At 36.5% G+C, this 15,713-nt stretch overlaps 1 protein-coding gene across 1 annotated transcript in view; it reads right to left on the bottom strand.

Annotated features, from left to right (window-relative positions):
• The window catches only part of POLQ (DNA polymerase theta), a 119,072-nt gene that overhangs the window by 22,352 nt on the left and 81,007 nt on the right, over positions 1-15,713 (bottom strand). Inside the window, exons 21-25 of the mRNA XM_047100357.1 lie at positions 12,399-12,536; positions 10,784-10,958; positions 8,244-8,370; positions 7,217-7,338; positions 1,416-1,600 (exon numbers count right to left, since the gene is read on the bottom strand). Of these exons, the coding sequence (XP_046956313.1) occupies positions 1,416-1,600; positions 7,217-7,338; positions 8,244-8,370; positions 10,784-10,958; positions 12,399-12,536 (747 nt within the window). The remainder of the gene's footprint in view (positions 1-1,415; positions 1,601-7,216; positions 7,339-8,243; positions 8,371-10,783; positions 10,959-12,398; positions 12,537-15,713) is intronic.

Genomic DNA, 15,713 nt, shown 5'->3' with positions numbered 1-15,713 from the left:
CTGGGTAGCTTAGTCAGTTAAGCATCCGACTTCAGCTCAGGTCATGATCTCACAGTTCATGAGTTTGAGCCCCGCATCAGCCTCTGTGCTGACAGCTCAGCCTGGAGCCTGCTTCAGATTCTGTGTCTCTCTCTCTCTCTCTCTCTCTCTCTCTCTCTGTCCCTCCCCTGCTTACACTCTCTCTCTCTCAAAAACAAATAATAAACATTAAAAAAAAATTTTAAAGTGGAAGAAACAAGTGCTGGTGCTAAATAGGCAATGTTGAGAGGAAGTGTTTCATGCCTAATGAGTGAGTCAAGAATTATAGTTGCGAGTAACTAGAAGTATAAATGTAAAACTAACACATAGGATCTTAAAGGTGGGAGTAATGTTCGTTTGCCTCAGCCAGCAATCCTATTCTCTCAAAATTGGCATCAGATTTCCCACAGGCCATGAGGTAAAAAAAAAAAAAAAAAAAAAAAAAAAGTATCAATGTTAATCCAGGCCAGGAACTAATACGGACCCACTTGAAAAGTCCAAGGGCAGTGTAAAATTTCATATGTGGATTAGCTAACCAAAGTCCTCAAAAAGCTATCAGTTATTAATTATAATCTACAGCTCAGTCAATTTTTATTTTTCAGTAAACATTTAGAAAGCACCTGTGAAAATAAAGATGAAAATATGAATGCTTACAGACTAGAAAGAAATTTTTAAAACACACACACAGGGACACCTGGGTGGTTCAGTTGGTTAAGCATCTCTTGATTTTGGCTCTAGTCATGATCCCAAGGTCGTGGGAGTGAGCCCACATCACGCTCTGGGCTAAGTGCGGAGTCTGCTTAAGCTTCTTTTTCTCAGGGGCACCTGGGTGGCTCACTTGGTTGAGCGTCCGACTTCGGCTCAGGTCGTGATCTTACAGTTCATGAGTTTGAGCCCCGCATCAGGCTCTGTGCTAACAGAGCCTGGAGCCTGCTTTGGATTCTGTGTCTCCCTCTCTCTCTGCCCCTCCTCTGCTCATGCTCTGTCTCTCTCTCTCTCTCTGCTCTCAAAAAGAAATAAACATTAAAAAAAATAAAAGATACTCTTTCTCTCCCTGCCCCTACCCTGCTCTCCCACTCATGATTCCTCTCTCTCTAAAAGAAACCCCCCCCAACACAAATATACATAAATAACAACTACCACCACCACCACAATATCTACCACTAATGCAGATGGCTTTCCTCACACTAAGTTGCCTCAGACTAAATCTACCTGATTCTTTTTACTGACTCTATTGAGGAAAATATAATGAATACCATGAGACAGGCTCAGGTGAATGTGATTTGAAAGATCCAAGATGGAGAAACAATTCCTCCACTGCAAATGATCAAGGCAATTTTTAAATTTTTTTAATCATTAAAATTCCCATTTATGTTCAACATGCTCACTAAGATCACCTGCTTTGCTTGTTGCCTCAGATCATCCCCAACAGACTCTGGCTCAATCATCTTCCACTCAGCGGCAATATTCCTGAAAACATCAGTTCCAGTGTTTAACACTTGAATGAGACGCCGATCATGAGATAAATGAGCCAAGATCCTCAGTTCAAGTTGAGAGTAATCCGCAGCTAATATTAAGCCACCTGAAACAGAAATTATTTTAGAAAAGCTGGTACAAAGATAAATCCAGGTTTTATAGAATTGAACGGGAAGACAGAAATTTAGTTCTAACCTAGAACCATAAGATATGTGTCCAAAGGTTAAAATCTTGCTTTTAACATGATGCAATTCAGTTCTGTGACTTAGATCATAATTTTTCTGTTTGGCTTTCAAGTATATGTATTATGTGTAAAGCCACCCCTGACCTCTGCCACTTAACCACTATAGTAGTGCTTTCTTCAGTGTTTCCACAGCACCTGATACACAATCTAAAATGGTTCTTCCATGCCTCTCCCACGTAGCACAGAGCCATTAGAAATGGGATACTTATTTTTCCTTTTCATTCTATAGAAAATCCTTTAAATGGTTGTTGAATGAATGAATGAATGAATGAAGAAACTGATTTGTAATATGTGCACATTTTAAGTGGGCTGGAGAGAAACATTCAATGGAAACAATCCTCTCTGACTTAGAGGATTCAGAAAGTTTACCTATGGAATAGAAATAACTGGATTAGACACACATGGCAAAAACAAAATTTAAAAAATAGTGGTAAAGTGGCACCTGGGTGGCTCAGTCAGTTAAGCGTCTGGCTTTGGCTCAGGTCATGATACCATGGTTCATGAGTTTGAGCCCCTCATCAGGTTTCAGATCTTCTGTCCCCTCTCTCTCTATCCCTGCCCTGCTTATGCTCTCTCTCTCAAAAATAAATAAACTTTTTAAAAAAATCACGGTAAAAAAAAGGAGGAAAAATATTTACAACTGATATCACAAAAGATTCATTGTCATATTATAAAAAAGACATGCTACAAATCAAGAACAAGACAAAATATAAACAAGCAGTTCACAGAAATAATCAAAAGAACCTTAAACATACTAAAGAATGCTTGTCTTCATTCACAATAAAAGAAATACAATTTAAAACTATAGCAAGGAATAATTTTTCTCTACTTAAATTGCAAAAATCCAGAAGTCGGACAGTACGTTCTGTGGCAAGGCTAAGAAAGGAACACTCAGATATTGTTACTGGGAACTAAACGGTTATTCTCCCCCATTAGATTGCAATTCAACAATACCTACCAATTAAACAGATTTACTCTTTGATTCAGCAAACAAACCCACAGTTTTCTGCTACACAGATTACCTGCACAGAGATTAAACTGATTTATGTTCAAAATTATTTACTGATCATCACAATTCTTCAGTATAAAACATTAAGTGAAGAGAGGCATACAACAGTGTATATGGAATCCTTGTTTTTGTGTAAGAATAGGGGAAGGAATTATATATTCACATTTGCTTATATCTGCATAAAAATACAATGAGGACATGTAAGAAACATATATGAATGAGGTTATCTAGAAGAGCTGCAGACAATAGGACAACTAGGACAGGGAAGGAAATAAAACTTCTCAATATATTTTGATTTTATACATTTTTATTTCTGAACTATGGTAAATAAATAAACAATTCAAAAGTATATAAGTAATAATTTAAAACAAATGACCACAACTTTTATGGCCTTCCTGCCATAAATAAGATAAACTCACAAAATATATGAAATAAGTGTTTTCAGATGTTGGACATAGTACAGGACTACAATCCTTAAGAAGTAGGGAGGAGGGAAAAGATGAGGTGAGTCATGCAAGTGTCTTAGGGTTCTGAAAAGAGGAACTTACCAGAATGCATTGCAGGGAAAGAAAGATGAAACGAAGCACTATGATCTCTCTGAGATGAGGAAGCAGAGACTAGAGTTTGTGCCTACTGAGGGAGCTAGAATTTGTGGAAATTTGGAGAAAGGAGTTGTACATTAGAGGAGCACCACAAATATGCACAGTAATCCCTTGGGACTTTTAACCAACTACTAAAGAAGGGAGATAGTTCAGGAAACCAGGCAAAGAACCAATACTAAAGGAATAACTATTACTGAAGAAACAACCACCATCACATAGCTGTCAGCTGAACAACTACTTGAACAACATCCTCTTGAATGTTGAGAGATGTTCAAGCTGTGACCAGACTGAGTGGACAGACCTTGTTAACCCCTTGAGCACCAAGTACAGACCCTAGCAAGGCAGCACCTTACAATCAGGACTAATCTAGCCCTGGGGTAAAGGCCACTCTAAACATTTGCTAACAAAGCTTAAAAAAAATCTCAAAATGATCAAGCTGACTGTGAAAGTAAATTAAGTGTCTGCCAGAGAAAATTTTGTTAATGAAGACTACAAAATCCCAAGAGTCAATAATGTAGCAACCGTAATATCCAATATATAATAATAAAAAAAAATACCAGACATATGAAGATCCAGGAAAATGTAACTGACCAGGAGAGTCTTTAATCAATAGCAAAATGATCCAGAAATTACAGAGATGATGGAATTTTAAATAGCTACCATAGATAATGTTCAGGAATTTAAAGAAACATGAACATAATGATGTAACAAATAATGAAATGCAATAAGGTAATAAAAACTAGACAAAGAAATCAAATAAAAATTCCAAAGCTAAAAATATCTGAAATGTAAAATCCACCAGAAGGATGTGACAGCAATTAGACACTGTAGAAGAGAAGATCCATGAACATTAAAACAGTCAATAGAAAATATGCATTGTAGCACAGGGTTGGGAGGAAAAAAAAAAGGAAAGGGAAATAAAAAAGAAGAAAGCTTCAGGGAATTGTGGGGCAATACCAAGTGGTATTACATATGTATATTTGTGTAATAGAAAGGAAGGAGAGAGAGATATGAACAAAAAATATTACAAGAAATAATGGTTGAAAATGTTCCAAATTTACTGAAAAATATAAGCACATAGATTAAAAAAAAGCCAAATGATGCCAACTGAGGAAATTCAGCAAATTCAAAAGTCTTACAAGCAAAGCATGAAAAACTACCCAGAGACTTGCGCCCAAATCAAATTGCTAAAATTGAATAACAAATAAAATTGAAAAAGCATCCAAGGAAAAGTTATATTATGCTTAGAAAAAGAGCAAGAAAAATGGTGGAGTACTTCTCATCAGAAATAATGCAACCAGAAGCTAGTGGAAATATATAAAGTGATGAAAGAGAAGGACTGTAAACCAATAAATCTATGTTGAATAAAATTATCATTTGGGCGCCTGGGTGGCTCAGTTGGCTGAGCATTGGACTCTTGATTTTGGTTCAGGTCATGTTCCCAGAGTCGTGGGATTGAACCCTGCATCGGGCTCTCTGATGAGTGTGGAGTCTGCTTAAGATTATCTCTCTCTCTTCCTCTGCCCCTATCCCTGACTCACTTTCTCTCTCTCTCTCAAATAAAATTAAAAAAATAAATAAAATAAATTATCTTTCAAAAGTGAGGATAAAATAAAGACACCTAGAGACATGGGAATGCTGAGATAAGTCGTTGTCAGTAGATCTGCACTACAAGAAACCTTAAAGGAAGTATTCTGGAGAAAGTACTTTAAGATTCCTTGAATTACTCCAAGAAATGAAAAGTGCAAGAAATGGTAAAAATGGACAGATAGGAGAGACGCTTTTTTATTTGATTTCTTTGAAAGATTATAGACTGTTTCAAGCAAGAATAACAGCTAGATAGTAGAATTTATATGTCATAGAAATAAAACCTATTATAAAGAGGGGAAATGGAAAAATTCCTTATATTACAGATGAAGTAGTATAAGGTTATTTGAAGATAGTTTGTGATGGGATGCATATTGTAAACTCTAGAATATATAGGATAAGACAGTAGAGAAAATAAAAAGAATAAAAAGTAGTCACTTAAATCTTTAAAAAAGAATAAAAAACAGATAAATAAAACACAAATAACAAGAGAGTAGACTTAAACCAACCATATGCCAATTTTTTTTTTTTTTGAGAGTTAGAGTGAGTGAGCACAAGCAGGGGAGGGGAAGAGGGAGTAGGAACGAGAGAAGCTTACACCAGCTCAATGCTTAGCTTAGATATAGGGCTCGATCTCATGTCCCTGAGATCATGACCTGGGCCCAAATCAAGACAGACGCTCAACTGACTGAGCCACTCAGGTGCCACACCAATAATTACTTTAGATGTAAATGGACTAAACACTAAATATATGTGACAGAAATTTTCAGATTTAATCGATATATCTTTAATTTCAATAAACTTAAAAAATGTAAACAAAAGCAGTATAAAATAAGGTCATGTTAACACAATTTTATTGTTTAGCTAAGAATAAATTGATGAACAAATAAACAAAATGAAGTATATACATACAATCAAATATTATTCAGCCTTAAAAAGAAAGGAAATTCTGACATATACTACAACATGGATGAATCTTAAACACATTATGCTAAGTGAAATAACCAGACACCAAAAGACTAATACTGTATAATTTCACATAGATGAGATAGCTAGAGTAGTCACATTCACAGAGACAGAAAGTAGAATGGTGGCTGCCAGGGGCTGGGGAGTGGGTGGGAAGAGTTATTTTTTAATAGATGTAGAGTTTCAGTTGTGGAAGATGAAAAAGTTCTGGAGATGGATGGTGGTAATGGCTAAACAACAAGGCAAATGTACTTAATGTCACAGAGCTAAATACTTAAAAAATGGTTACAATGATATAATGCTGATAGTTCATACTTAAAGCAAAACTGAAAATTACCAAGCAGGTTATGTTATCATAGACCTGAATTCACCATTAGAACATTAAGTTTCTGGCAGAATTAAAATAAATTCAGAATGCACTCACTCAGACCTAACAACTGGCAAAAGATAAAAGAGCAGGGGGCGCCTGGGTGGCGCAGTCGGTTAAGCGTCCGACTTCAGCCAGGTCACGATCTCGCGGTCCGTGAGTTCGAGCCCCGCGTCGGGCTCTGGGCTGATGGCTCAGAGCCTGGAGCCTGTTTCCGATTCTGTGTCTCCCTCTCTCTCTGCCCCTCCCCCGTTCATGCTCTGTCTCTCTCTGTCCCAAAAATAAATAAACGTTGAAAAAAAAAGATAAAAGAGCAAATATGTATACAAATAGTAGGGATGTTTAGGAGTTAGATCGTGACTTTCAAATGTTTTATGACTAGAGTTTATAGCCAGAGTTAAACCTTTTATGAAAAGTATATGACTAGAGTACTGAGGAGAGGTCAGGCACTGGGAGGACAGCCTTGGGGACTAGCCCCTGCACTAGGAAGCAGCGGTGTGGAGAAGAGGAGGAGAAACAGAATAGCAAAGCAAGTCAGAAAGACAAAAAAAAAAAAAAATGTGCCCTTCAAGATCAAGGGAGGACAGAAATTGAGGAAAGTAAGGGTTAATGAACAGTACAAAAGCTGTACAGAAGTCAAAGAGGACAAGGACTAATGGTATCTGCTGGACTTTGCCAAAAGGTCTATAATGACCTTGGAAAACATGGTTTCAGCAGACTGCTGCCGATAAGCTTACACCACAGAAGTTTCCCACAGAGCAGATCATGAAGACAATGATGACTGACAACCTTGCAACACAAAGGGGAAAAACAGGCTACATTGAAGAGAGGAAAGGGGGAGCGACCAATGCATCCTTCTGAGTCTTATTCATAATGCAGGCTTTATCAGTGCTTTGAAAACCATTCCCACAGCAATAAGAAGTTCAGAAAACCATCAGCCACCTTACCTGGGAAAGGTACAAAGGCATGTCGCATGCTGACTGAAAAGGGCATTCCTCTGTCTGAGGCCCTCTCCTCCATCTGTGCCTGGTGTCCAGAGTTCAGGCTGCAACTTGTCTTCTTTTTTCCTCTGTCATGAAAACAACATCAGCAGCTGGACATGAAGCAGTCTCAAATATATGAAAATGGTCTCATTTTTCACTAAAGTCAATAGTTCTAGCTAAGAAACTTAAAAATCTTATCATCCGAGACTCACTTTAAAGCTTAACAAAGCTACTAGATTTTCTTTTTTAGCAAATATTCAATTAAACAGGAAGTAAGACATTTCTGTAACAGCTTCTGCCACAAACTGCTTCTGAAACAATTACTGATATTTAGCTCAAATCAACAAATCCTTTTGACCATATGTAATTATCTATGCTGTTTCTTTCCATCAGGTGTATATGGCGAGGGCAGGAGGGGATGTTCCTAACACAATTAAAAAACTCTTCCCTTCAGCGACTGAGTTAATAAAGCACATCATGCCGATTGATTTAATTAGTGGCCTAGGTTTTCAGCCTTTCACCATCAACTAGCATCTTTATAGACAGACTCAGGATGTTAAACGGATAGCACCTAGAATAGAAATATATATGCCCAAGGGTGCCTGGGTGGCTTAGTCAATTAAGCCACCAACTCTTGATTTCAGCTTAAGTCATAATTTCAGGGGTTGTGAGTTTGAGCCCCCACTAAGGGCTCTGTCTCTGGCTCCTCAACAGACTTGGGGCTCCACGCAACATGGAGCCTGCTTGGGATTCTCTCTCTTCCTCTTTCTCTGTCCCTCCCTGTGCACAAGCACACTCTCTCTCCCTCAAAATAAATAAACTTAAAAAAAAAAAAAAAAAAAGAAATATGTATGCCCAGAACAAAAAATTCATCATTTCATTATTTTGTCCAATAAAATAACTAATTTCATTATTTTGTCCAAACGGCTGTTTTTGAACCATTCATACTCACAAAAGTATATTAACACAAATACAGAGAAATAACGTCTACCTGTATGTGGGAAGTAGGCCTCTGCCTAGGGCTTGAGAAGGTGGGCTTTCCCCTACTAGTGTTGGCATTTCAATCTCAAAATCTCTTGGCACGTTCTGAATATTTGGTTCTGTAAAGGTTATTCGTCCTAAAATCAAGCAGAATGAAGACATAAAATTGAGAGGAGTGGGAGGGATCTGACATTTATTTCACAGTAATGGCATTTCTGAATTATCTTTAAAATGCATGTTCTATTATTGCTACGCTAAAATAAATTTGTATTTAAATATTTTTCATTATGTTCATGTGTCTGACAATGATAAAATAAGTACAAGACCAATCCCAATGTAAGTGAATATATGAGTCAACAATAGAATATGTTACATTAACCTAGCTCTCTAGAGAACAATCCTATGATAAGCCATAATTTGAGTTGAACTATTCCTACGCTAAAGTGAATACCAGGTGTCAGCACTATACAATGTTAGCGGTGGTATTAATGAGTAATCAAATGGACTAATCAAATGGATCCTAGGAGAAATGACTGTCAAAGCCTTCAAAACCCAGGAATGCACAAAACAGAATCTGAAGCAGAAGAGCAACTGAATGCTGAAGAGGGACAACTGGGGCCCAAGGAGTTAGCTAATGTAGAAAATGCAGGAGTGAGAAGCGGTGGCTGGAAAATCACTTTCTAGACATCAGCTGGCTGCTTTTCTTCATCACCATCCTTAATCGTTAAGAGAATCAACGGTAGCATTGATAAGGTTGGAGACTAGAATCAGGTGGTTACTGAATTTTCTAAGAAAGAGAAAGCAATTTGTTTTAATGTTTATAGCCTTTATTTCCCAAAAAATATTTTACACTTGTTTACTTATTGATTGAATTTTTCTAAAACACATAAGCATAGTTCAAAAAAAGTCTGGGTAACTGATTGTGTTATTGTAGTTTTTATAACACATATATAGTGATACAAAATCTTCTGTTTTAAAATGTACTCTTCTTTGTAACTGGCTGTCTACTAGCTACTATATATAATTTCATCTTCTTTTGATGAGTCAGGCATTTTAAGTACCTCAGATATTCTTTTACTGAATAAATCCCTGATAAATGTCCTTGTTATTTACCTTTTAGCAAAAATTAGTGTTCAATTAATGGTAGATATTAATGTACTTATTATCATTAAATGGCCTGTTCAATGTTACAAAACCAGCCAAAACCAGAAGAAGGAATCTAAGTCTCTTGCTGCCTCAGCACACTGTCTTCTTTTCTATAATGGCACTTACTATTCAGGTCTATTATTTGAATTAATGAGGTTAACACTGGCAGACAAACAAGATGGCAAAAATAAATTACAAAACATGAATGTGGCTTCATGGAGATGAATTCTAATAATTAAATGGCTTTGCTATGCTTAGGTAAGCTTGTATTTCTAAAATAGTCTTTATTTATTTATTTACTTTTATTAATTAAATATAATTTATTGTCAAGTTGGTTTCCATACAATACCCATACAAACCGACTGAAAAACAAAAGGAATTGATTACTTTCTGTTTATATGCAATGAATAAATGCAACACCTTTAAAACTCTACATTGATTTTGATATGTTGATATGTCTTAGCATATGTCTCAAAATGAAATTTAAATACCAATAGGGCAAGAAATGTCTAGGATGAAGGCAGATGTTAGCTAAATAGGGGAGAAGGGAAAAGAATTTATTTAGAACAGAGAATAAGCAAGCAAAGAGAAGAGCAGTTCTTCATGGTGCCTCCATCTGTAATAACAGCAACAACTGATAACTAGCCATGCACAAAGTGCCATGAACTAAACACTTTAAATGTATTAACCTACTTAATCCTCAGAATGACCTGGTGAAGTAGACTATTAACACTGTGTTTTACACATGAGGACACGTGGGCACCAAGCTACCTTGTCTAAAGATTCACAGCACCAGAATTCAAACCATGTAAAAATTAGATATTAAAGTCCAATTCTATACCACCAATCTAAACTATCTCCCCAATGAAAGAATTAATCCTGCCCTTTCTTCCAGTGCACTTTGCATTTGGCAAATATTTAGTTTTGTACGGCTTAGCCTAAGAATGCTTTTTTCCTTACCTATCCCAAGAGTCATACAAGACACTCAAAGTACTCCACAGCTCTTTTCTGATTCAGTAAAATAAGACACTCATTTATTATACAGATGTTCCACAGCACTATTTAGATTCAACTTGGAGAGAATCTTAAGAGGTTCAGGAGAGGGCTAGGACTGAAATTAGATAAGATCACTGGCTCAAATAAATATTAATCCAAAGCACAGTCTCAGACATCCCAGTTACTCTATATAGTACTTGAAAGTAGGAACTATATCTTACTAAATCTCATCTCTGTAGCTAGTATCCATCCATGCTTTGGTGTAGTATGTGTTTCATAAATGTTTATGAAACTTCACAGTATCTAGTAATCAACACTTGAATTCCTTGGTCATCATAAGCAAATATTATATATGAAAAGTTTTTCTTTCAAAATTGGCTATTATCTACAATTAAGATTTCTCATTACCTGTAGCAGTGTGTGATTGTGATACAGGATAGATTCTTTCCATTCCAAGAAAAGGATTTAGACGCTTTTCCCGCTGCAGAGGAAAGACCACTTTGGTAATAGCATTAGTGATTCTTCTCCACTCTAATATCAAGCCTGGTAAAGGATGCAATGCCTTTAATTTATTTAAAACATCCTGCCAAAGAAATATAAAAAGGTAAGATCAGATTCTTGTCCAAATTCCATAGCAAACTAGACTTTCTTAAATCTCAAAATTAATTTTGTTAACTCCTGTATCTACAACTCAAAATTAACTGTTTGGGTTTTTTTGACAATCACTGTGATAAAACTATAACAACTATAGATTATAAAATGCAAATATGTCAATGCTGAGTAATATCAATTTAGATCTACCTTAAAAATAAAATCAATGAGATGTCAACTTAGCAAGGTACTAGAACTGCCTTCCCTCACCCCACCCCAAAAATCCTTTCTCTGTATTTTCCTTCTCTATTCTTCATGTGATTGGAAGTTTCTTACGTTTTGTTTTGTTTTGTTTTCCTTTTGCCCTAATACTTTCATGGTTTCCATGTCAAGAAAGTTAGAAGACATTTATCTTCAAAACTGTGAATTTTCCATGCTACAGAATTTTGGTAAACTGCTAAGAAATAGGAACTTGGAAGGTTAGAGGGCCAGTGAGATAAAACAAAAAGTTTTGTTACAGAATGAAACAGTGGAAACTTCCCTAGGGCAGGTTAGTCATAGTTAATGACATTAGGGTCAAAATTCTACAGAATGGCAACTGGGGACTTCTTTCTCCTTGGCTGTTGTGGCTGTATTTCCTACCCCTTATTATTCCATTGAAAATTTGTTCAGCAAAACTGTAAAATTAAGCCTTTTCTCTTCTCTCTTAAACATAAAGTTTCCATGGATTGTGATTTGTACTTTTACTTTGAAATTAGTAGAGTAGAGGGGTCTCTGGGTGGCTCAGTTGGTTATCCGACTCTTGGTTTTGGCTCACGTCATGATCTCACGGTTCATGAGTTCCAGCCCTGCAGTGGGTTCTGCGCTGACAGCGTGGAGACTGCTTTGGATCAATTCTCTTTCCCCCTCTCTCTGTCCCTCTCACATTCACTCTCTCTTTCAAAATAAATAAGTAAACTTAAAAAAAAAAAAGAACTTAGTAGATTAGATTCTTAAAAGAAGTTCATGGAAAACTTAATATTTTGCCCTAAAATTGCCCCTAAACTGTTTTATTTGTAATGGCTGGACTTTTTTCTTTTTTAATTCTTCCACACCTTTGTTCATATACCTATAACTATATAAATTATGTTACACTAGAAGTCCAAGAGTAGTGGATGTCAATGACTAAATAATGTCTACAGATCTAAGTTTATAAACCATTATACTGTTTTAATGATAGGAAGGACACAACTGCTAAATCAGATTATGGTCCAGATTTTCCATGATGGAATGTCTCCAGTTTGCAGGCAGTTGAACCACAAACCAAATTGTTTTTATCTGGATAAGTTCAAATATTGGGCTATGCTGGATCTTGCTTTCGTCAGCATTCTTTCAAGACACTAAAATGCTAAAAGTAATTCAATTTCTGCCCTGTGACTGCCCCATAGAGCACCTTACTGGTGCTGAGCTGTTTTCCCAGCCTTAGCTTGCGTCCATTGTCATTCACTCTTCTAGTAGAACCCAAAGTCTTCTTGCTGCCTTGATTTTTTCTCTCTCCATTTGGTGGCAATTTTAATTCCAAAAATAAAACCTGCAAGAAATTAATGCTTCTTTAGTCAAGAATTAAATCACAAGCATTGACATTCACAAACATTTTTTAAAGTTATTTAAGAAAATCTATATAATTCAGTATGGCTTTGGAGATTTTCTTATAACATCTTAAATTATCACATTTAATAAATAATGGCAATAAAAATCTGTACGTCAAGTATGTCTATACCCTAATTTAAGCACTATCAGATTAATACCAATGCCAGGCTTTTAAACAGTCAAGAACACGGGAATGTATACTCTGTGCTGAACAAGTGATAAATAAGCTATTGACATTGAGACTAGCAATTGCTCTGACAACTGTGAACTCTCCTAAATACCCCTTGATGTGGTAACCAACGTGGCTACTCAACCATTTAGGCCTCATAGAGGGTCAATATGGGAGGCTCTGTGGCTATTATATGATCACAAAAATCAGAGAACAGTAAGGTAGAAAGGGATCCAAAAAGTCATCTACTTCCACCACCATAAGGCTAGACTCAGAATCCTTGGGCACAAAAGTCAGGAGAAGGTGGCTAACCCAACGTAGCAATAATGATAGCTAGAGTGGCTCATAAGCACCCACTGAAGAAACTAGACCTATACAGGGCAGGGATTTTTTTTTTTTTTTTTAATTTAAAGTGGCAATAAATCAAAAATTCCAGGAGGAAAGACCTACCATAATTAAAACAATTCAAAGATCTCAAGTTACGTTTTTAAAGGTTCTTTATCTTGCATTTCTGTTTTTGGTGAAACCCTCAGAATTGAGTACGGAAACTTCATAAATTACCTCTCCATGTCTCAATGAATATATCTGTGAAATGAGGTAGTTGAACTAGATGAGAGCAAGAGGCACTAATATTTATTGAGGACTTACTTTGTGTCGGCCATTATGCTAGATGCTTTAACACGTGTCATCACATGTAATATATGTAACAATTCTGTGACACATTTGAAAAGTTTACACAGTTGGAGAAACTTGCTTAACATTACATGGCCAAAAAGCAGAAAAATTAAGAATTAGAACCCATAGTCCTCTGACTCCAAAGTCCTTTTTCTTTCCTCTAACCCATGCTTCCCTCTAGACTAGGAATCAACAACCATTTCCAAAAATGGGCCAGATAACAGATATTTTCAGCTTTGCAGATTTTACTGTCTGTCACAACTTTTCAATTGTGCCATTATAGACCAAAAGCAGTCAAAGACAATAAGTAAATGAACAACAGGTGTGGCTGTGCTCCAATAAAATTTTATTTACAAAAGCAGGTGGCAGACCAGATCTAGCCCACAAGACGTAGTTTGCTGATCCCCACTCTACGCCAGTGCCATCCAAAAGAACTTTTTTGCAATAATGAAAATGTTCTATATTTGCATTCCCCATTATGGTAGTCACTTGCCACATGTGGCTATAGAACATTTGAAACGTGTCTAGCACAAGTAAGGAACTGAATTAATATATTTTATTTAATTTTAATTAAATTAAATATAAATAGCCACAAGTGGCTAGTGGCTCCTGTATTGGACAGTGCAGCTCTAGATGATTAGTAATATCCTTCCCAGGTCAAAGATTCAACTTCAGATCACTAAGGATTAAACAGTCAATGTGTGAAACTGTCAGATTACCTTAAATATAATTTCCATTTTAACATGAAGACCTAAGAACAAGCCATTAACATCAAAGGTCTTTTATTCTGGCCTAGAGTTTAGTCTAGGCCTATGGCCTTAGTACCCATCTGAATCACAAGGGCACAGATTCCTGTCTTTGCCCCAAGCCTACTTATGCTGAAATCCAGAGATCCTATGTTTTTGATAAGTCTTCTATGTAATTTTATGTGCAGTCAGTTTGAGAGTTGTAAGCTAAAGAACTCAAAAGAGGGGTGCCTGGGTGGCTCAGTCCATTGGGCAGCCAACTTTGGCTCATGTCATGATCTCATAGCTCATGAGTTTGAGCCCTGTGTCAGGCTCTGTGCTGACAGCTCAGATTCTGTGTCTCCCACTCTCTCTGCCCTTCCCCTGCTCACGCTTTGTCTCTGTCTCTCTCTCAAAAATAAATAAACATTAAAAAAAAAAACTCAAAAGAAAAAAATTAAAAAAATAAACAAAAAAGTCACCACTAATTCAATACAAATGTACCCTGTGGTTAGGAGAAACAAAATTCCTCTTATTTTTTTATTTTTTTTTTCAACGTTTATTTATTTTTGGGACAGAGAGAGACAGAGCATGAACGGGGGAGGGGCAGAGAGAGAGGGAGACACAGAATCGGAAACAGGCTCCAGGCTCTGAGCCATCAGCCCAGAGCCTGACGCGGGGCTCGAACTCCTGGACTGTGAGATCGTGACCTGGCTGAAGTCGGACGCTTAACCGACTGCGCCACCCAGGCGCCCTGCAAAATTCCTCTTATTTTAAAAACATAACCCTGTGGCTTAAAAAGGGGGCATTTATATGAGTATATATAACATTTATTGAATGTTTACTAGGAGATGAGCACTAGTCTAAGTGTTTTACATTCATCATTTACTCCTCACAACAACTCTGTGAGGTATTTCTATCATAACCCATTTTACTGATGTAGAAATTGAGATATAAAGAGTTAATGTATTGGCCCAAGGTTCAGAGTTAATTACTAAGTGGAGGAGACAGGATTCAAATTCAAGAAGACTGGCTTGAAAGCCTGTGATCTTTACAATATGCTGTATTACTGAATTGCATCTGTAAGACACCTGAACCTCAATGCTATCGAGTATAAGCACCCACCCTGTACTTGTAACCCCTCTACAACAACCCAACCACCCTTTGTGGAGTGTGGGGAGACCAAAGAATAGAATGTCAAACGTTGAAAATAAAAAAAAAGGATAAACTGTGTCAAAACATATGTAAGTTTATAAAAATCTTATGTAGGTTTAAAAAAAGCAAATAGTCACAAAATACCCTTTCTCGTTAACAACTGAGAAAATATCTAATTTTGTTTGAAGGAGTGAGACTTCATGAAATGTCTAACTTCATGGAGAAACAACTACACTGTTATGTAACATCACTATAGATCTTTTGTTCAATAAATATTTACTGAGTACCTCCTCTGTTCTAGGTAAATCTCATGGAGCATACATTCTAGGTTTCTTTACTACCTTCCAAACTCATAAATACAGATATAATTTATAAATTAGACACTAGAATACTC

Source organism: Lynx rufus, unplaced genomic scaffold, assembly GCF_022079265.1.
Source record: "Lynx rufus isolate CCGP_SWC_20201006 ecotype Redwood Valley unplaced genomic scaffold, mLynRuf1.p SCAF_5, whole genome shotgun sequence".
NCBI classification, from domain to species: domain Eukaryota; kingdom Metazoa; phylum Chordata; class Mammalia; order Carnivora; family Felidae; genus Lynx; species Lynx rufus.
This window is presented reverse-complemented; position numbering and strand designations above follow the sequence as displayed.